Genomic DNA, 22,384 nt, shown 5'->3' on the forward strand with positions numbered 1-22,384 from the left:
GAACTGCAATTTGCTGACTTTTTGTAGAGCTTTTCAGAGAGACGGTTTGATACCAAATGTTAATTTATTTGTATCACTAAGGGAAGCTCCCTCAGTCACCTTGTATAGGGCGCTTCAGAAACCATAACTATTCTGTTAAGGTTCCCTCACAAAATTTGCTAGTCAAAAGTTCTCAGTCCTCCTGGTATATGTAAAATATGGAAATATATAAAGTCTGTGTTGGATTGTGTTTTTCTTGCTGAAATTTTAATTTTGGTGAGTCATGAAAGCTGAGATTAAACCCGTGATGCAGGTAACGTGTAACTGTGAGAGCATATTTTTGGTCTTGCATTAATCTTAATGTTTAAAATGGACTTGTTTTTATCACTTTCTGCTATGTGGCATTTTTTTATTCCAAAGCTGTATAGCAGCTTATGTTGCTTGGCTTTTTGTGTGAGTAAAGAACATTGCTTTTCCTTAAATACTTAAACGGCAGACTGACGGTGTAGGTGCAGTTGACACATGCTGAGTGCAGCTCCTAGCACAGTTTTGTAATCTGTGGAGGGGCAGCAATTCACACATAGAGCAATGCATTAAAATAAAGTCTCCTCCAACCTTCTCCAACCCAACGGCTGGGAAAATGTTTGCTCAATCTAAGTCGCCATCTCACCCTGCTGCTGACTCATGAACCAGGATCAGTTTGCTTAGTGATAATTTATGCCTTGCTATGCATGTGGAAGCATTAAGTTGTCAATTTAGCCAAGTGTCGTTTTTCAAGACAGTGCTTGTCGCTTTAAGCACATGCCCAGCACTGGTTTGTGTATGGAGTACATTCATGCCAAGTGTTTCTGAATTTTCTTTCCGTGAGTAAAATGTGATTTTTTTAGGGTTCTGAGGAGCATTCTCATTGTAAGCAGCAGGCAGTAGCCCCCAGCTCTGCTCCAGCAAGGCCAGCTGTTCACAGGCAGATGTTGCTCTGTACACAGTGATGGAATCAGCTCTTCATTCAGTGGCAAGAAAATTTGCTCAAGTGTTGCTTTTACAGGGGGATGTCTTTGGAGGAATGTGATGGAAGAACAAAGCAGTGACTGCTTCCATTTTCTCAGAAGAGCTAGCAATCCTTGGAGGCAGAAACCCTGCTCTGTCCCTTTTCTGGCAGCATCCTCACATCTCTGGGAGCAGGGAGAGGGTAAATATTCAGTATCTGGAACAGTTCTGCAAAGACCCTAGTGCCATTACAAAGTGGGCTTACTGCTGAGGAATGAGTATGTTCAGTGGTATTTATACTGCAGTGAAATGGACTGTCTTGTATATGCAGACAGATGCATTGGTGACTATGTTACCCTGCAGGCACACTTTGGCCTGAGATCGTGTTAGATTTTAGAGGAGAGTCTAAGAAAATGTGGGCTGTCCATGCTGGGGCAGATGGTCTCAGATCTACATTACTGGTGAATGCTGGGGGTGATTTAGTGATTTTTGCGTTTTATGTTCTGTACTGAACCAGAATTCTTCCAGGATCTAAGAGACAATATCTGGAGGTTTATTGTAGGTAGGACTGAACTTCCTCATCTGTGTTTTCATGTAAGGTCTAACTGCACATTCCCTGGAACAGCCATAGTAACATTTAAGATCATAGTCTCTGCAACCTAAAATTTGATGAAGTTTTACTATTTCTGATAGTGAAACAAGGGATGTCATTGTTAAGTACCAGGAACTGTTACATTTGTGTGGAAAAGTGAAATCAGAGAAACTGAAGTCCTTGCCTGCCTTTTGCTGTATCCACTTGACTACAAGTCTTTCCAGGAAATAAGGTTGTTTAATTCCCATGTTATCTTCAATGCTCATTTTGCCTCTTTGATTTTCCCCCATGGCTTTATTTGGGATTGTCAATCTCTGTTTAAGTACTGTAACATGAAGTTCTTCCAAGACAAGGGTTTCATTCTCCTTGGTTTGGGTTTTGATTATGAAGTCTGTGGATCTTCTCAGTGATTTGAAAATCTCTCATGGGGAGGCTCAGGCTTTTATGTCACAAACTTAGTTTTTAGTCTGCTAAATATTTTTATACGCAGCATGGAGAAACGGGAAAATATGCCTCTCCTTATGACTGGTGTGGATAAAACGATTCCCACAAGTATGGTTTGTAAAACAATCTGAGATATGCAGGTTCATTAATATGAAATGCAGGTGTGTTAAAATGGCAGCTGGCCATTTTATCTCTCTGCTGCACTGTGTTATTGCTTGCATAATTAACTGTGAGAGCCATTGTAAATGGTGAAATTTTACAAGTAAGCAAAAGCTGAAGGCACGATGCATTGTTTCCATTTACCAGAAGCAGTGAGTTTTGTTTTTTATAATGATTCCTAGTTACACTAATAAATGGTCCCCAGTGTCTTCTGTAAAGTAACCGCATTCTAATAAAATACCTCACTCCAGTGACTCTTATTAAACATTCTGTGAAAAAGAAGGAGATACAGTAATTGTGCTACTGCTGAGGGTCTAATTAACAAGGTTTGACTGTAGCTGTTGTCAGAATTAGCATACTTTCCAGGTAAAAATCCCTGTTAACAGTGTTAGGATTCATATTTCAGATGTATTCACAATTTGCAGTTGATCAAGATAATGTAGCATTTAATAAGCAATCTGCCTTGCCTGAATTATGTTGAATCGTGCGAGTACTTTGCTTTTTAACTCCACTGCAAAGAATTCTCATAGAAGAACAAATCTCCAGCAGGAGGAGTTTTGTTTTTGCAGGGAATCACTTAGGGAATCACTAAATATGCATCCAGCAGTGTCCTGTTGGATTTTTTCTTCTTGGCATAAGCTGTAGGCTTGCTACCACCAAAACCTACCTTATTTTAAAACAAGAATCAAGGTAAATAGATGGTGGTGCATACTTGGCTAAAGTAAAACTGAAACAATAAAATTCAGGAAACAGTGCAAGTTCTGAGCAAGAGAAGCTGACATTTGAATACAAAACAAACAGCCTGATGAGGCACAGGCTGAAAGCTAGAATCTGCTCTATTTTTAACTAAACAGTTGAAGATGTGAAAAGCTGAGATGTTTGTTCCAAGTGATAAATACAGAGATAGTGGCTGGCTGGTAGTCAGTTCACACATGTGGAAAGGAGGATGAACAGCGTGCAGCTAAAATAGCTGCATTTTCCAGATCTGCAGAGCACTCATAGGTTTGGGGTGACACTGATTTTTCTCAATAGATTCTTAAAGAGATCTGAGCTGAATTTGCATTTTATCAAAATCCTGGCAATTTGCTGTTGGGAGAAGTGGAAGAAACTGTGGCACATAAAGCATGTGTATTTGTATTAGCAGTGTGGAAGCCTATTCCATAAATACAGATGCTGAGAAAACCACTGATTTGGCAGCCCAGCTGCCCTGCTGAGGCCATAGGAAGGAAGCAGTCTGCCAGTTGCAAAGGGAACTCTGGGTCAGGAAGATGCAGCAGCAAGTGTTCACGCACAATGGGAAGACAGGCATGGAATGAAAATGGTGCTGTTTAGGTTTGTGTGCATGTGTTCAGTGTTGGGGTATTTTTGTCATGAAGACTGAGACCTCTGTATTTGAGGAGAAGGAGTGCTTTCATTACCAGGGCTTTGTGATTAATATGCGTGACAAAGTTTGCACACCAGGATCAGTTTTTAATGAAGCTATTTGGTTGCCTCTCTCTGGGTTTAATACCCCCACACTGAACTGCTGCCTCGCTGGGACCATTTGTTAGCTCAGGTCTTTGCAGAGGAGGAGGGAGTCTCTGGTGTTTGGATGTTTTTGAGATCACATTCGATCTTAAGCCCAGTGACTCGATGGTTGTACCTTAACTGTGACCTCCTTTTTAGTCCATGCACTTCAGAGCTTGCAGTAGATGCCCTTTTATTGGGAAATAACGATTTCCTCCGGCAAACCGTCAGGCTGTGCCTCTGGAAGCTGTTTTCCCCTGTTTCAGCTGCATACGCAGAATGCCCTTTTTTTTTTCCTCCCCCCCGACAGTGTATAAAATAGCTGGAAATCCTGGGACACTTCCCAGTGTGGGTCTTTTGGCTGCCCCGAGCGCCGGCTCTGCAGCCAGGGAGCGGGGACACGGGCTGGTTCCGTAGGTAAGGCTGCCACCTCGCGGGGTCCGCCTGCGCAGCACCCGGCCCTGCCAGGGGACCCCGGCGAGGGGACCAGGGAACGGCAGCCCCGAGACCTCGCTCAGCCTCCTCACAGGCTGGGGGAAGCCTCTGGTTTGCTTTGTGCTCTTTCCACCAGGACGACATCGTTCATACGGCTGGTGCTGCTAAAACAATTAGAAACAGGTCTTTTCATAGCATTTGTTCTGACTCTTAATTATTTCCCTCCTCTGAGCAGCGCAGCGTGCTGAAACTGTGAAATAATATGGAGCAGTATTTCAGTGCCAAAGCAAAACAGAAAATAATCAATGGGACTTGTGCTCTTAAATGGCTTGAGACATCCCACTTGTCACTGGCCATGTCTCATGATCCTGCTGCTGCTATGGGGCACATCTCTGCAGGAAACCATGGGAAGGACTCCTGACTGCGGTGGGCATCCCCTCGTTATCACACAATGCTCTGTGTGCCTGTTGTTGCTTGAAGGACAGAATGACAACGGGTATTCGATGTTTCATGGACATTGTTCAGAGGGTTGCTGGGGCCACCCACCCAGCACAAGCAGGTAAGCTGTTCTGAGTATGTGGTGTGGAAACCCGGTGTATCAATGCAGCAGCAGTGTTTCAGTGCAGAAGCACCCACACCAGAGAGATGCTGCTTGTTCTCCTTTTGTAAGTCACAGCAAAGGCAAACAATGCATCATTACCTTCAGCCTGGAGTCCCCTATATCACTTCATCAATAACTTGCATGAAGTAGATCGATAGATGACTTCAGGCCGCATACTCTGTGCCAAACCCTAATTAATGCTGGCCAAAAGCAACCTTGTGGGGCAGGTAACTATGGGAGTGAGGGAGACACTTGGATGGTGCAAGGCCAGCTCCGGTTCTGCACTTAGCTCGTTGTTCCTGCTCAGGAAACAGCTATTTCTCCTTTTTCCACCGTCCGGCTGGGACACGGGAACGGGCCGGCGGTGATCAGACAGGGTAGGGCAGGAGGGGTGCTCTGCAGGTCCCCTCTGTGCCTGCACGGAGGAAGGGGCTGCCGGCGCAGTGCTCCTCACAGTGCAGCAGCCGCCACGCGCGCCCCAGAGCTCCAGTCTCCCCTCAGTGCCCTGCCTCAGCGCGGCCTCGCCGCCACCCTGCCCTGCCACACATGGCGCCCGGCCGCAGCCAGGGGAGGCCACGTGTGCCGCTCCTCTATGTCAACAGCTTCGGCTCGCACCGCTGCGGCTCTGTCATCCGCTATGGCAGCAGCTGCCGGGAGGCTGAGGTGGGCCGGGATGGGCCCCTGTTTCCCCAGCTGAGCCCCAGAGGGAAGGCCAGGAGGCAGAGGGCCGCCCTGGTGCCGGGGCACAAGACCAGCCTTGGGCCTGCTGCAGGTGGCAGGAGGCAGGCGATGGGGAGCTGTGGTGTGGTGCAGCCTGTCAGCCGCCATCACGGTATGTGTAGCTGGACCCTGGGACCTCTGTGCCCCTGAGCGAGGGAGGGCAGAGCCAGCACCATATCCCCTTTTTGGGCAGGAAATGGTTTATTTCCGTGTGGTGCATGGCTGGTACTGCCTCACTGGGTTCTTCCCTCAGGCAGAGACGGTGCACGCTGAGGGCTGACGGTGGCACAATGTTTTTCTTGTTATGCCTGGTACAGTTAGACTGGTATTAAGACAGGAGGAGGAACATGGTGTTAAACTTACAGAAGTGTAAAGTGTTATATTTTGCCCCAAACTCTCAGTGCTGTCCAGCTACAGTGTCTCCATCCTGTGAGGTGAGGTGGCTGCCTGCAGTGCAGCCTTCCGCGTCCTCCCCTGTGGAAGTGATAAGGCCAGAAATAAGGTATGTCAAACAGGGCTGCTGTGTTTCACACCGAACTTCGGGATCTTTCCTGCCTCTCCTCAGGAGATTCCCACCTAACCAGAGAGCCTCTGGGCTGCTGGGACAGCTCAAAGATGTTTCTTAATGTTTGTTCTTTGTGGCTGGAACCAAAGAAAGTTGGGATGGGCACAGGTGTGGGTGCCTTTTTTATAAAAGCAAACAACAAAATTAGGCAGTTTCTCCACTGTTTGTGATCTGTTATGAAACAGCTCTGCTGCATGGGATGAAATGCAGTGAAAATGGGGAACATGACCTGGCTTCTGGAGAAGAAACCGAGATGTGAGCTGGAAGTGAAGGGGGATGTGGTTAGGGTGGTCCTGGATTTTGCTAACATTGCTCCTGAGATGTTTTCATTTTCTTCTATTTTTTCCTTCCCCTAAAAGCCATTTTTCTGAAGATGGCAAAGTGAAATGTTGCATTAGTCTGCAATTAAAAGCACCAGTTCTGAGGGTTATTATCTAAGCAATGCCAACCCATAGCTTGGAGGCAGCCTGTGATTGTGGGTGACTCAAAGCTCTGTGGCTGCCTTGGATACCTGGTGGTGGGGCTGTGCTGCCCTGGAGGAAACTGGTTTGCCTGAAGCCCTGCTGTGGCAAGGGATGAACCCATGGCTGTGACCTTGTTCAACATCCCCACATGGGTCACCCTTTACCTCAGCTCATGCCATGCCTGTCCAGCAGCTACTTGGGTAGCTGGAACTCAATCTGAGTCCTTCCTCCTTCTGTGTCTGTTTTGAGTCCACAAGATCAATCTGTCCTTCTTGCTTCTGTTTTTTAGTGCTTTGTTTGATTTCTTGCCTCAGTCTACTCACCTCCTCTTAAAGCCCAGGCTGAATTTTAGTAGCTGCCATAGGAAGGGGAAAAAGACTGGACTAAAAGCTAGTTTGTATTGCCCAGAAGCCTGTTGTTTTAATTTCTGGTTGCTGTACAGTTTTGAACTGCTCTGTGGAGTTTGAGACACCCACTTTCCCCAGAGTATAATGGAGAAAATAAGCAAGGTGATAGCAAAATGCAAGGTCTGATATCCTGTAACCTGCTGGGACCAGAAAAAAGTATCCCTCTGGAAGATCTAGAGCTTCCTCAGGAATATGTTGTAGACACTCAGAATATGCTTTCTAAACTCTCTTCCTAGGTGACCTTCAAGAGGCCAAGGCTGACACCTTTGACTTTCCCTTCCCTTCAAGGAATGTTGATAAAGTAATTAAACGAAAGAAGCAAAAGGTATAAAATGTGAGAGCTGAATTAGCTGCCTTTGCATTTGAGAAAATTGCTTCCTGCTTATTCTGTCTGTGTGAGAGCATGAAGGAGATTAAAAGATTGAATTGGTAGTCTGTTACTGAAAACCTTACTTACAGAAAAGAAAAATGGTGTTATTTTCCCTCTCTGGAGGCTTTAAAATTCTGGCTCTCATTCCATAAAGCACTTAAGTGTGTGCTTACCTTGAAAAATGAGAGTGTGCTGTTGACTTAGTGCCTGTACTGAAATGCTTTGCTGGATTTGGGCCAGGGTGCTGCACACCTTGCTGGGTCAAACCCAGCTGGGAAAAGCTCTGCAGCTCCTCTTCCTTTTACGTTTTAAGCAAAGAAACCCTACAGGTTACATATAAGTGAAGGCAAGAATGAGAGGTAATAACACCATACTAGTAGCAACTCAAAATTACTTTCTGATTCACAAAGGTATTTCTGTTCCTGTTCAGTAGTTCAACAAATGCTTGACATTTTAAAAGACACCTTTATTAAAACAGTAAGTCATTAGGAGATTTTGCAATGCGTGAAGTACAAGTAATCAGCTTTACAATAATATAGTAATGTCACAGATACTTGATTTAAAAAACAGCAAAGTATTACTGACTTCAGGGGAACAGCTAATAACATACTATAATATCACTCTTCTAGTACATTAAATAGTCTTCAGAAAGAATGAGGAATATGTATTATGTTTGAGCAATAAATGTCCATGGGAAAGGAATTATCTTTAGATTTAAACTAGTTTCATGGATGGGGTCTAGTAAGTCGTAACACTAGCATTTTATCAGTCATTTACATCTGTTAGTCTGCCTCTCTGTCTGAATGCCTTTGTCAATAGTTCCAATTAAATATTTCCAGTGCACAAGTCTGAAATGTACCGACTATAGACAGACCTTTATGCCTCTAAAATAAAGGCCATCAACATCTATAAAACGGATGAATATGGATTTGATATGAAATAGGCAAGGCCACTGCTATTCTGGAATCTGAACATGGGGTCTGAATTACGGTGCTGCTGAAGGATTACACGGAAAGTTTTGATCCTGGAAAAATAAGCAATCTTCGTATTCCCCCCCCTTACTCCCCTTTCATTTTGGATGAATTTGAAGAGAGTTTAATGGCTCTACACAGGTTTTCGTAAGCTGTTCTTATCTAGAAGGGCACTTCACAAGTCCTAGATAAACAAGAGTTTTAGACAAGACAGGAGGAGATCTTGAGGAAAATCATGGAGTAATTTTTATCTTTTTGATTTTTAAATAGAGGTGATTCTTTCAGTATATCCCCTATATATATATCCCTACTCCACAGCTCCCCCTTCTCAATCCTCAGCAAAAAAGCAGTTGGACTTCAAAATCATTCTGGAGAATTCAAAGTTCTGCCCTGTAAATGGTTTAATGCAAACTTTGTGTGTGCTTCACTGAGAAAGTTCAGTTTTATCTTTCAGCCTAAAGTCTGGCCTAAGGTCTGGAAAGTCATTTCAAAAATGCTTGCAGAAAATGAAGAGTTCAGAAGTCGACTCTTGATTTGCAAACAATTTAATGGAGAAGGTAGGCAATGAACTGATAATGGTTTCCTTTACAAGAGAAGACAAACTATTATCGCAAGTTTGTTGACTTAAGATCCCTAGGTTTAAGTCCCATTCAGCTCTTTGTTTTGGGTGGTAGGTTTTACAGCTCACAGATTATGGTATTCATTGCATACTTCAGATATTTCTAGCCATATCTGAAAAACCCTTGTGTTTCATTGAGGTTCTTGTATGTATTTATTTGGAGGAAGGATGGCAGGTGTTTTTGCTGCAGACTAATGTTAAAGAAGACATGAACATAAAATATCTGCTAGTTTTTCTGAACACGTGAAAAATGTAATTAAACTACTATTCACACATGTGTCTAAGGCAGTATTTTTATGAATAATAATTTGGGGTTTTTTTCACATAGGAAAATAGTGGTTGGCTTCATGCAGACAATAAATAAATTAGATGCTCCCCAAAGGTAGCTGTAGCACAATTTAACATAACCATCAAACATGTTCTCACACTGTGCCCTGAATACAGCTATTTCATTACTGGAAAATGACTCAGGAATTAAAACTGGTGCTCTGCATTGAGCCAACTTCAATTAGAGACATTGTAGTTGCTGCACAATTGAAGATAATACAGTGTATGCTTACAAATATAATTGGAATTTTTGGCTTCACTGTCTGGTGAGTTTTTAGGAAAAAGAATACACTAATCCATTAAGAGTTACCAGGCAAGTTAAAAATGGCATATTCACCCACAACACTTCAGATTAGCTTACATTTGTGTTGATGGAAGTTTTCCGCAGGTTGGGGTACATACAGAGAAGTACCCATTGTTGCCAGTATCTTATGTTTTGTTGAATGTTGTATGTGTCAAGCTGATTAGATTTCCACAGGTGTGACAAGAAAATACTCCTTCAAAATGTTTTTTTCATGAGAACAAAAGAAGGGCAATTCTGGTTCAAAGCAGAAATCTGTCCCTGTGAATGTCCCCTATGAGGGGGGTGTTGGTTGTTACTGGATGTTACTGGAATACTAAAAGTGGATGTTACTGGAATACTAAAAGAAATTCCACAGTATACTGCAGCAACATATTCTGCATATATTCTGCAACTATTCTGCATTATATGGAAAAGAACTTCTGTTCGTCCTAAAACCAACTCCTCATTAATTCTGGTATTATGAGATGCCGGGTATTAATTATGTGCTATTCATATTCTTTATGCCAATCAAGATTCCATTGGCCTCTGTGATATTTCTATGCTGAGAAGTTCCAGACTACTAAATCTCTCCTCATATAGAAACTGTTTTTTGGCTCTGATAATCCTTATTCTCTTATTTTTGCCATCATTTAAAATGCCATCTGCTTCACTATTAGTGCATGCTTCATCCATGTTACTGCTCATTTGTTTGCAGTAATCACAGAATGGTTTGGGTTGGAGGGACCTTAAAAGACCATCCAGTTCCAACCCTCTTACTATGGGCAGAGACATCTTCCACTAGACCAGGTTGCTCCAAGCCCTGTCCAACCTGGCTGTGAACATTTCCAGGGATGGGACTTCCACAGTTTCTCTGGGCAACCTGTTCCAGTGCCTCACCACCCTCTCAATATCACAATAATGAGAGTGAGTGATTATTTGCCTGTATGAGTACCTGTGATATGTAAGAACTCCACAGCATTATGCATGGGCACCCTTCCTCCTGACTCACCCTTTCCTGCTAGCCAGGAGGAGTTTGGTGCTGGGGGTGTGTCTTTAAGATCAGTAGCGTTATAGGGATTTTTCTGCTATAAGCCTGCTGCAGAAGCCACTGTAACACTCTGCTTCTCTATCAAATCTGAAGGTTTTGATCTAGAAGCTTCCACATACTTTCTCTTACAGCTTAGATCACTGCAGAAGTTTTTGTGAGTAGCTATTAATGTGTATGTTGGATGTATGTGTATATGTAGGACATATATATCGATGTGTATGTAGGATAAACAAATCAAAATAAAAGTCTTCCAGGATTTTTGTTTGCTTGCTTTCGAGAAAAAGAGACAAGGAAAAAGAAATAGAAATCTATAATAGGTGATTGCCTCCAAAATTGCAAGTTATTGTTAAACCCCCACCCCAATTTTCTGCTGATACAGAATATCCTTGGTAGATTTCCCATCTCAGCATAATGGCTGCTAATCTGCTTTTCTGTTTGTTATAGATATGCAACATGCTGCATTGTCAAGCTTGTATTTCTATACAAGGCCTGTTCTCTTTACAAATACTAATTTCTCTTTGTCATCTGGAGGGAGAGCATTACTTTCTATATAATTTCCAGTGACTTAAAAAAGCCCAACTCAACCAACCTGCCTTCCCAACATTTACTCTATGCTCAACTGTAATGGTACCTCACTTTTCAGAAACTTCGAGAATCTACTATTAAGCTCTATTTAGGTGAAAACCATAAATTCTAATACCTTCTTTCTATTTAGCAGATGTTGCAAAACATCAGATCAAGGAGATAAGTCTTCTATTGATCTGAATTTTTCATTCAACAAAAAGCAAATAGAAGAATTCTAGCAGACATTTAGATAAAGATCAACAAATCTGAGTAAACAGGGTTAATTTTTGTCTTTTTTTTTTTTTAACTAGATTAATAAAGCTAGAAAATTCATTCTGCATTTTATTTCCTCTATAAATACTTTTCTTGAGAAAATGAAGATCTGTTTGAATTCTAATGCTACCTATTTACTCCTTGGAATGTTGCAATTAAGATTAGAATTGGTGTGACTGAAAATGATGATGTGTCTCCACATAATATTTTCCCACAGGCAATGATATGAGCCAAAGTTCACAGAATGAGCCATCCTCCCTGGACAGGGTATGTATGTAGACCATTAGTTGCCAAGCAAGCTTAAACAAAATAATCACATTCTAAAGACACACTGATATTGTTGTTTAGTGTTATCAATAAGCACTGGTTGTATACTTCAGTATTCCTGACATTGGGCTCAAATGTTTTCAAGATTTCAGTCGTATTTGGAAAGTAGAACAGCTCTATTCTCAGCAGAAAGGGCTGCGGGAATTGCCAAGGCTGGGAAGTGGAGTTTGCCTTTTTATAGAGCCAAGTCCTTCTGTGAGGGTCTAAAGTAAAACCTCAGGAATCTGTATAGAGTATTCGTTTGGCATGCTTTATATTTGACTTCTTAACATTAAAGGGAATGCACCATTTCACCTTTGTCGCCTTTTTTCTCTAGGAGGAGTACATCTTTGGCTGGGTATAGCAAGAAATTAAAGGAAGACTCAATCCAAAAGGAAATATAAAAGTGAAAGTTTTCACTTTGATCTAGTTCTTACTGAAGTCGGTGGCAAGGCTGTGAGAGATTTCAGTGCACACAGGTTCCCTGTTTGTGTGGTGCATGTGCTTCTACTGTTTAAGAGATTTGTTTTTACAGTGGCTTAAACAGTTCTGTTGCAAGATATTTGTTTCAAGTCATTAAGTCGAGTGTTTCACTTAGCTATTAGTTTTCAAAAGCTTTGTAATGAGCATAATATTGTGACAGTTTGCTTGCAAAAGAATAGAGATACAATTTAGCATTGACGGTATTTATATCTATTTTATGCAGCTTGTCAGAATCATAAGCAAACACAAATTCAGTAAGGCAGAACTCCACACAAGATACAAAGAAACACATTTTTTTTCTTACCAATTTGAATAAATTTGACTTTATTATATTAAAATAATACACAATTACCCTTCTGTTCATTCATCCATTTATACATGAATCTCAGCAACTACTTTGAATATGAAGCCAGGTGAATGTTTTCTGTCTTGCTGTTCATCGTGAAGCACATAATGATATCATCATAATCAGAAAGTATTGTTTATCTAGCTGACTTCAGTAACACAATATAATTTTCATCTGCTATGAAGTTTCATACTTGAACTCTTGATTGACTGTAAAAGCCTTGTAAACTAGCAAATTGTGTAAATGGAACACGAGCACTGCATAAAAATAGTATGTGTATGGATTTCATCTCTGTAGCTAAAACATTCACCTGTCACAATTAGACATCCTTAGTTTCAATAAAAGGATTGTTTTCTCATCGCATAATGTCTTAGTGTTCGCAGATATAATGACTGGGATGTCAGAGTGTTGAGCTTTAATAATATGCTAGTGATTGTGTCGTTAAGCAGCAAAGCATTTGGAAGGGTTTCATCTCTGTTTTCTCAATAGTAAAACTGCAAGTATGTAACTGGAATGTACCTTTTTGATGACAGATCTGGCATCAAGGGTTTTTTTCTGGTTTGTGGTTGAGTAATATTCTGATTTTACTTAAAATAGTTGACATTTCAGCTTGGAAAAGGAAGTGAGAAGGCAAAATAATCAATCAAGATGTGATCATTTTTCTGGCAGAGCAAAAATGTCATAGTTCTTTGGTATTCTCAAAATACATGTTTGGAGTCACAAGTCTGGTTGTTTTGTTTTGGGGTTTTTTTTGGTACTGAGATGATCTCCCTCTTCCCACAGTTCTGTGAATGAAATGTTTCCATGGGGAATATTTAGTTCATAATCCCAGATTGTAAATTGTGGAGTTGTTGCTGTAATGTCTCTTTTGTTGTAAACTGCAGCTGCAGTTGGTACCTTTACTGGCATAGGTAAGGGGCCCTGGAAACCAAGCTTTGCTTCCAGATGCATAATTGCTACTTTTACAGGATAGATGAGCTGCATTAACCTAAATCTCTGAATGGAATTCAGCCAACTCGCCAAGATCCCTTGGATAAATATAGACCTTTGTCTGTGGGACTATGCTAAATCATTTTAAAAGGAAGCATTGTAAAAGATAAATATAGCCTTAGACCATTCTTGTCCACATACCTCTTACAATGTGAAAAGTCTGTACAGGTTGGTTGTCAGTAGCTGCCAGGGCTACTTGGTAGTATTTTACCTGCTTGCTGCATATGTGTAAATGACCAGAAGGTGCAAGGGAAAGCTCTGGCCCAGGAAAACAGATTGGATGTATTGTTGGTGCACATGTGGCAATGGAAGAGTGCCAGCTCCCCCTTTGTGTTTAGGGACCACTGAGGTGCAATAGTCTTGCCCCAGCATTGCTCCACCTCAGTGGCTTTGCTAGATTTTGTGGGGATTCAGCATAGCCTGGACTTACATGCTGTGCTGCTCTGTTTTCATGAGGGTGTGATTTCAGGGGAGGGCCCAGGCAGCGCTGACTTTGCTGTATGGTTTTATGCTTGTTAACACACTGCTAATCAAGAGAAAGAAATAACTAGTGCCTTCCTTATTAATCCCATCAAATCTATCTTCTTGCCTACTTGTCTTAGTCCTTGTCTGGCATGTCTCTGTTCTGCTTTCACCTCAGTTCGAGCTCACTCCAGAATGCAGTTTGTGTCCAGAGCAGAGGCTGGTGAGCAGCAATGATTTCTCAGCCTACAACACGTATGAAGCCACAAGTAAGAGCCAGCAGCCCCTTTCCCAGAACCCCTGTGGTGGTGATAGAATTACTTTGTTGGGATCTACTAACAGGAAAGAACTTTCAGTTGGCAGTACTTTGAAAAGACTCTTACATTTCAAATCACCTTGGGCCAGAATGCCCAAGGCAATGCACTGGCACAAAAAGATACATGCTGATTCAGGTTCAATTTCTAACTCTTTGAGTGACGAAGTCTAGCTTTCTACTGTAGTAACCAAGTTTCAAAGGCTCTGTTGTGAACCAGGATAGTCAGAGAAGTTAAAACACTGAAAAAAGATTCTAAGGAACCTTGCCCAAGATATACAAACCAGAGTAGCTGACACATACACCATCACCATCCACTCAGACCCCTGCAGTAATGCATTCTTTTCTTTCCATCATATGTCCATCTAAGCGTAAACTGCAGAAGAGAAAGTAGTTGTAGTGTTGCATTAAAATATGCTTATGTGATCTGATAGCAAACACATTCAACAAGAAAAAAAAGGGATTGGTTTATACAGGAAAACTTGATTTAATCTCTATTTGTTAAAAGGAGTCAGAAATAAATCAGGGAACCTCAGGGCACTAGATCATATACCTGAGATTCGGCAAACAACAGATCCTCTTCTGAAGTCCTGAATTATCAGTGCAGAACCAAAAGCAAGTGTTATACTGTCCTGCTGTGCTTCCTGGGAAGCAGTGTTGTTCTTCCACATTCTTCAAAATGCATATCAGTTACCTGAAGTTTTTAATAACAAATCTCACTTGGAGTGTGAACTGAAGCAGATGTGCAAATATAGAGGTCACACTTTGTCTTTGCTTTGCCTTGTTCTCAGTACATTTTTTGCCTTTCTATACAGAACAAAAACTCTATCTTATTCCAAAAGTTTGAAATTTTTTCATGTCAACCCTGTGAACAGTTGCCAAGAGATCTGAGGAGGTACCTTCTGATATAGAAGTGGGAGGGAGCAGCCAGAGCACACAGAGTAGCTGAAGGCATTGCTGCTGAATTCTTGGTACCCATAAATAATAGTGTCAGCTTCTTGCCTCAAGATCTTAAAGTTGGTCTGAATAAGTGGTTTTTTTTGTGCTGTGTTTCATAAATACAAATGAGTCTATATGAGGGCAAGCACTGGAGAGTAACGCCTTTTGAGTTTTATGTTTCTGTTCCATGCTATGGATTTATTGGTGAAACAAAGTTTAGCTGGAAATAGCACATCTTCTGGCCCTGAAATGTTTTGATTGGAGTTATTCCATTTGGTGTTCTTGCCAAATTGAGCTCCCTTTGTTCCTGAGGCATTTCTTGGTAGGTCAGCCCAGGCAATGCAGCCACCTCTGTCATGGAGTAGCCTGTGCAATTGCACTGAGGACTGTCCAGAGCTTGAGGGCTTGAAACTCCAGCCAGTGGTCTTGGGCTACCACTTCCAACCTGCTGTAAAGCTAAAAGCAGGAAAATCCTGGAAGCTTGAACTCCATTTTGAAATCCATGTCTGGAAGTGCTGAGGATTGGCTGAGGCTGGACTGCTGGAGCTCCTGCATTCCCTAACATGAAGCTGTGACTTTGGGCAGGCTTCCTGGGGTAACCCACAGCATCAAGGCTGCACTGGAGCCCCAGGTTTTTTGTGAGCTCCCACAGCTACTGTGTTGAGCTGGTGTTCGCAGATGCCATTGCCATTGCCAGAGATCATGTCACTGATCAGCCACAGGACTGGGAACTTGGGATCTGCGTTTTGGAAGTGTTTTGATATTTCTGAAGTGACCTTTCTGGGAATTTCCAGTTTGTAGACATTTTCAAAAGAGTTTGTTTCCTGCTTGATTTGGACCAAAGCCACCAATTCAGATAAAACATAATTTCCTGCAAACTGAAGGCTTAGCTTGCCATGCAGCTCTCCTGCTCATGCCTGATCTGTCCTGGTGGTGTGATGAATCAGACTCCTCTGCCCTAACAGAAGAGGTTCTACAGTCCTGTGAGGTTATCATAACTTGACCATTACAACATAATTAATCACCAAGGTTAGTAATATTTCATTGCTGATTCCCCCCAGGAAAAGATTTCAGCTCATAAGCAAACCTTTAGAACAGGATGTGGAGTTTTTAACATGGTCAGATATCAGGAAAGTATATATATATTGAGGTGACCTTTGCCTTCACTGAACATTTACATTGAGTAAATGTCTTTGTCTTTAGGGCCCTCTCTGGTAGTCAATGTTCACGTTTTAACTTCAAAGCTTCTAATACAATTTTGCATGGACTTTGACTAAACAATAGCCTTCAGCAGGCAGTTTAATTCTGTTGGCTTTTTTTTGGTGCAGTGACTGTAAGCAAATTTTGGGCATATATGACATTTTGTATGCAGTAGGTAAACCAAAACAGGATGCAACTTTGATTTATAGCTCTTGTAAATAATTCTCAGTGACATGGGCAGGTTTGTATATTATGTGTATTTTCATTGCAAAATCACTTATATAACAACGATGATTGGAATTTGCATATAAACCAAAGCAGCCATACTTTGATGGTTTTAACATTACAGGCTTTCCAGCAAATCGAAGTAGCAGGGGAAAAGAGCAAAATTTATTGAAGTCTATTAAGGCCACAGTGAATTTTAAATAAATATTCACAGGAAGTTGCTCACTTGTTAGTGACAGCATCAAGGCCGTCTGAAAAAAATCACGTTTGAGCATTTCTGCCTGCCTTGTAGCTGGTGAAAATCAATGTGGGTAGCTGTAGTTTCATTTTATTAGAAGCAAAAGATATGAAGGCCCCTAAGGAAGAAATGGAGTATGCCTTGATCCTGAGAAAGGTAGAATACCTCCTGGAAGATGCTGAGTACTGTCACTTCCCGTTGCCTGTGGTACCTCTTGAATGGGCTGTCATGTGTTTTCTCTCCTGTAGGTATGGAGCAGATTAATGAGAGGATTTCTTCTTCTTTCTCTAAATTGTGAACCCACACGTGTGTCTCATCGGATTAAACTGTGGATGTTGCTGGGCTGCTTGTGAGCATGTCTGATTTGTGTAGTGTCCCAGAGGTCATGGCAAGGATATATTTATGCTGTGAACGTGTGAAATTTATTGCATGCCTGGCATTCTTGCATAGGCGAGAAACAGAGGCAGATTAAAAGAGCTGTGCAGGAGGTTCACTCAGGCACTGACAAATGCTCCTTCTCTTCCAGAATCTTTGTAATCTCTTGTTTGGCCTTTTTTTTTTTTTTCTCCTGTTCTGCTGTATGCTTATTTTCTTGTTCTCAATGTGTGCGTGACAGGAAGTCTGTGGCACCAATGTAGTTCTGTGTAATGGATGAGCTCCTCCACAGCGATGACTACAAGTAGTTAACCCCAACTTAAAATGTACACAATCATGTTTTACACCCCTTGGTATTTTAAATACCTTCAACTACATGGAGGGTAAAAATTCTTGACTATGGTGTTAATTTGTCTGTCTCCTAAGGAAAAGAAGATAAATGCCCACCTCACTTGACTCTGTTGTCCTAGACTGAGCAAAACAACAGGAGATGAGCAGTGAGAAGCAGTTTGGAGCATGGTCAGGGAACAGGGAGTTGTCCTTTTATAATCTCTGCAGTCTGCAGTTCCCTCAGGGAATTTTAGCAGCAACGGTCCCACACTTTGGGTTTAGGTTGAGGTTGTGGTGAAATTCCCACGTTGATGTGCTCTGTATAAATGTTACTTTCCATCCACATCATGGTGTTTTCTTCAGGAAAACACAGATCTGAATTCTGCCTATATATTTGTTGAGTCACAAGACTCAGATCATGGTTGGGTTTCGCTTAAAACTGTCTCCTGAGATTCTGCACTGGTTTTTATTGTTGTGTTAGTCTAATTTTGAAAAGAATTAATGTGAGTGTTTGAGAAACAAAAGTGGTGCTTTGGTAGAAGAGTTAGAGGTGGCTGATGTTACCCTAGCATTGCCCTATCTTGACTACTGTGACTTGCCTGATCTCCCAAGACTGTCCTCACTTTGTGCCTTTGGGGTTTGTAGTTTTTCTTCTTAGTAATTCCTGCTGCCTGTTCACATGTTTCCAAATACTTTAATTGAAAGCCTGATCCCATCTTCTGAATATATGAAAACAGATAAAAATAATATTACTTATCATAATAATGAGCAAGAAAACTATAGGGAAAAGTGCATGGTGCACAGGAAATGAAATGTATTTTATGATGAGAGGCAGAAAGCATAAGAATTTCACAGATTAAGGAGCAAGTAAGTAAAATAATACTCATTAACATTAAAGAGATGTTGATTTATATGTTCAGTCTTGAAGTGTAGAGGTTGAACTACTCTGTAACTGACATTTTGTTTACAAGTTGCAGAATTTACACTACAGGGAAACGTTATGCCCAAGCCCTATTGCAAATATTATGCCTCTTAACAAGAGCTAGTAATTTGCAGTGTAAACAGGTAGTGAAAATAGTGATTCTGCTCTGATTTGTTTAACTGGAAATAGAAAATAATTGTGGTGGGTTGACCCCGGCTGAACACCAGGTGCCCATCCAAGCTGCCCCATCACCCGCCTCCTCAGCTGGACAGGGGAGAGAAAATCTAGCAAAAGGATTGTAGGTAGAAATAAGGGCAGGGAGAGATCCCTCACCAATTACCATCATGGGCAAAACAGATTTGACTTGGGGAAAATTAATTTAATTTATTACCAATCAAATCAGAGTAGGATAATAAGAAATAAAACCTAAATCTTAAATGATCTCCTCCCCCACCGCTCCCTTCTTCCCAGGCTTAAATTTATTCCTGATTTTCTCTACCGCCTCTCTCTCAGTGGTGCAGGGCACAGGGAATGAGGGTTGTGGTCAGTTCATCACACGTTGTCTCTGCTGTTCCTTCTTCCTCAGGGAAAGACTCCACATTCTCTTCCCCTGCTCCAGCTTGGGGTCTCCCCCATGAGATACAGTTCTTCATGAACTGCTCCAGTGTGGGTCCCTTCCAAGGCCTGCAGATGGATATCTGATCCACCACGAACCTCCGTGTGCTGTGGTAGCCAGCCTCACCATAATCTTCACCACAGGCCACAGGGGAATCTCTGCTGTAGCGCCTGGAGCACCTCTTGCCCCTCCTTCTTCACTGACCTTGGTGTCTCCAGAGCTGCTGCTCTCATATATTTTAACTCTTCTGGCTGCTGTTGCACAGCCATTTTTCCCCTTTCTTAAATATGTTATCACAGAGGCTCTACCACCATGATGGGCTTGAGCTTGGTCAGCAGTGTGTCTGTCTTAACATTACCTCTGTCAGACATAGGGGAAGTTTCTAGCAGCTTCTTTGGTAGACCCCTGCTAGCAAAACCTTGCCATGTAAACCCAATACATTAACATTGTGGGAGACTTATTAAAAAAATAGAAGGAGGCATATATTCTTGTTGACAGAAGAAATGTATTGTTTATTCCTCCTGAGTCCCATGTTGCTCATATTGCTGCTTTGTCTTACTGCCTGTCACTGAACTGCTCTGTGTGGGTGGATGTTTCAGAGTCTGTATTTGCTCCATAAGAAAATCAGTGTATTCATCTTTGATTTCTCATATTCAGTTGGGTTTGCTTTAATGTTGTCCCTAGAGAAGGTTCACTTTTGCGATATTAGTGGCAATTTTAAGCATCTGTCTTTTCTAAAAACCGTCCTGCTATGTAAATTTACTCCCTGTTTGTTGGTTTGTGAAAGTGGCATTTTGCAAAGAGGTATTTCCAAACTGAAATGGGGCATATTGACCTTAAGTAGTTACAAGGCTACTTCAGTCTCATGACAGAAATTGAGGTTAATGGATGTAATGCCAAGGAGGGCTTTGAGAGATTGAGTATCTCTCTGCACATCTCCCTCCACCACACTGCCAAAATCCTCAGATGGTGCCACTGAAAGACATTGCTTAAAATGTGCTTCTACATGGAAAAGTCATAAGGTAAAAGCAGCATGTGCTCACTTAGCACAGGGTCATGCTGGTGGTACCCACAACTGAAAGACTTCCAGTGAAAAAGTGGCTATATCTACCAGTGCTCAAGTGCTGGCAATGTCGAGCTGTGTTCTCTGGGTTATATGGAATATCTCCAGCAGAGTTTAGTTCTGTTTACTTATCACTAGATTTGCAGCTACATGAAATGTATTTTACAGCGGTAATAATGCACAAAAAGGAATGGGACTCACCTCACTGCCTCTATGCTGTGTTATTCTGAAGAGTATTCAAGTATAACCAACTAAAGTCAATATATTAAACTCTGCAAGCGTATCAGTGTGTTCAAGTGAGTAGACATGCTGAGCAAGCATATAACCTTATTTGCAACCTTATTTTTCACTGTGTCACCACACTTCCCATGGGTCTGCACAAGTGATTCTGGAGACTTAACATCAGTGTGTTTGTCAAGTTGCTTCACACATCTCTTAAGTCAGAGGATCTGCCTAGGCCTCGCTAAGGTAGTATTTTGTCTAGCAGAATATTCACTGCCAATGTAGATGTGCATGAAAGTGATTTCGTTTTCAGATCACAGAATGCATTTGCAAGCTATAAAAGGCATCATTTTGCTTTTCAACAAAGCACTCTCTTGTCCCTTGGTAATTACCAGATAGATAAAGGTGGAAAACACCAATGCCATTTCTATGGAGTTACAATGCAATATTTCCTTTGTATTTTTTAATAATATTTCCTAGACATTCAGTTGAAAATAGCCATTTTGCTGACAGAGGAGCTAGAGTAGTTCAGATATATGCATTCAGTGGGAGATAACCGTAGAGTCTGTGAATCTTTTTGGATGGTCAATTTCAGGTGATAGAATCTGTAATGTATTGGAAGTTAGGGACAGAGTTGCTGCAATTGCACTTTCTTGCTTGGAGCATCTGTCACATGGGGAGAGGCTGATGGAGCTGGGATTGTTCAGCCTGGAGGAGGCTCAGAGGGCTCAGAGCCGGTGCCCAGTGACAGAGCAAGGGACAACAGGCCCAAACTGAGACACAGGGAAAGTGTCATTCACTGGCTCTGGCAGGAGCCTGGTGCAGTACCCTTCCAGGCTTTGGCTCTGGATCTACCAAGCTGCAATGCCTGGGACAAGACTGGGCTTTTGTCATCGTTTGTGAAGGATGTGCTTGGGGATTTTCTTGCAGCCACCACATTGTGAAAGCCCTAATTATCATCCTGAGCCAGATCATCACAGTGACATTCATCTCTGTATGGAGCATGAGAAAAGGACTTTGCTGGGCTTATAACTTGCTATATATTTGCACAGATGCATATGTATATACATTTGTGTCAAGGATTGATTTCTGGTATTATTACAGTACTAAACCATTATATTGTAATAATTTAATAATCTTTAGTGAGTGTTTTTTATGTGCTTCTTCAGATCTTTAGAGCTGGGATGCAACCTGCCAGCTTTCTTTGTAAGAATCTATTTCTTGTCTAGTCTGCAGCAACCTGAAGTTGTAGTTACCATTAAAGTCTTGTTGAATCTTGAGCTGAACATGCCTCTGATGAATGGGCTCTGAGGGGACTTTCTCCTACTCAGCTTAAGAAATCTTTCCTGAATTTCCTGAACTCCTAAAACCTTATGATGTGATTGATTTGATTTTTTTTTTTCAGATGGTTCCGAGGACATCAGAAAGCTACCTCCCAACAATTTTTAACACTCTGAGCAAAAGTTATGCCCAGTTAAGTTTTATATATAGCAGAACCTTATTCTTAAAACCAAAGGACTCTCTTGGAAGAAATTCACTGTTGAAGTTTGGCCTTATGTGTGATACAGAAAATTCCAGCCAAGCATTAAACCCAGGCTGTTTAATGGACCGTGTGAGGTGATGTCAGTAGCAGGTGGTTTCAGCTGCTTCATCTCTAACCCCTGCCCCAATGCACTTCTTGCTCTAGACACTGACCCGCTGCACCATGACCAGGCTCGTACCAACACATTCTTTTGTCGTGTTTAAATGAATTTTCACAAGTGAGCTCTGAAAGGCTTTAGAATGGAAACAGTTCACGGCTTTTAGGAGTGTATTTAGGTCTTGCAGAAGATGCCCAGTTGCAAGCTCTGGGGCAGATTCCGTACTTACAAACGAATCGAGCTGAATTCACTCCAAGACCCCATCCTCAGCCGCGCCCTCAGAGCCACCGCCCTCCCGACGCGCGGCCTGCAGGGGGCGCCGCAGCCCGCCGGGGTGCGCGGCCGTGCGCGGCGGGGACGCCAGGGGGTGCCCGAGGCCGCGCGGCGGGCGGGCGGCGGC

At 42.0% G+C, this 22,384-nt stretch overlaps 1 protein-coding gene across 1 annotated transcript; it reads left to right on the top strand.

Annotated features, from left to right (window-relative positions):
- The first annotated feature begins 5,066 nt into the window (after positions 1-5,066).
- On the top strand, positions 5,067-22,342 carry C10H5orf47 (chromosome 10 C5orf47 homolog). The gene is made up of 5 exons (XM_065690827.1): positions 5,067-5,535; positions 7,096-7,184; positions 8,655-8,757; positions 11,532-11,581; positions 21,750-22,342. Exons 1-5 carry the CDS (start codon positions 5,250-5,252, stop codon positions 21,963-21,965), a joined length of 744 nt encoding a protein of 247 aa, XP_065546899.1. The 5' UTR covers positions 5,067-5,249; the 3' UTR covers positions 21,966-22,342.
- Positions 22,343-22,384: the final 42 nt, after the last annotated feature.

This window comes from Lathamus discolor, chromosome 10 (assembly GCF_037157495.1).
Source record: "Lathamus discolor isolate bLatDis1 chromosome 10, bLatDis1.hap1, whole genome shotgun sequence".
NCBI lineage: Eukaryota > Metazoa > Chordata > Aves > Psittaciformes > Psittacidae > Lathamus > Lathamus discolor.

Excerpts from the sequence above, each read along its gene's own strand:
- C10H5orf47 (XM_065690827.1), top strand. The coding sequence starts at position 5,250 with ATGGCGCCCGGCCGCAGCCAGGGGAGGCCACGTGTGCCGCTCCTCTAT. Across the intron at positions 7,185-8,654 it reads TTAAACGAAAGAAGCAAAAG|CCTAAAGTCTGGCCTAAGGT; the intron begins GTATAAAATGTG and ends TTTATCTTTCAG. Across the intron at positions 11,582-21,749 it reads AGCCATCCTCCCTGGACAGG|ATGGTTCCGAGGACATCAGA; the intron begins GTATGTATGTAG and ends TTTTTTTTTCAG.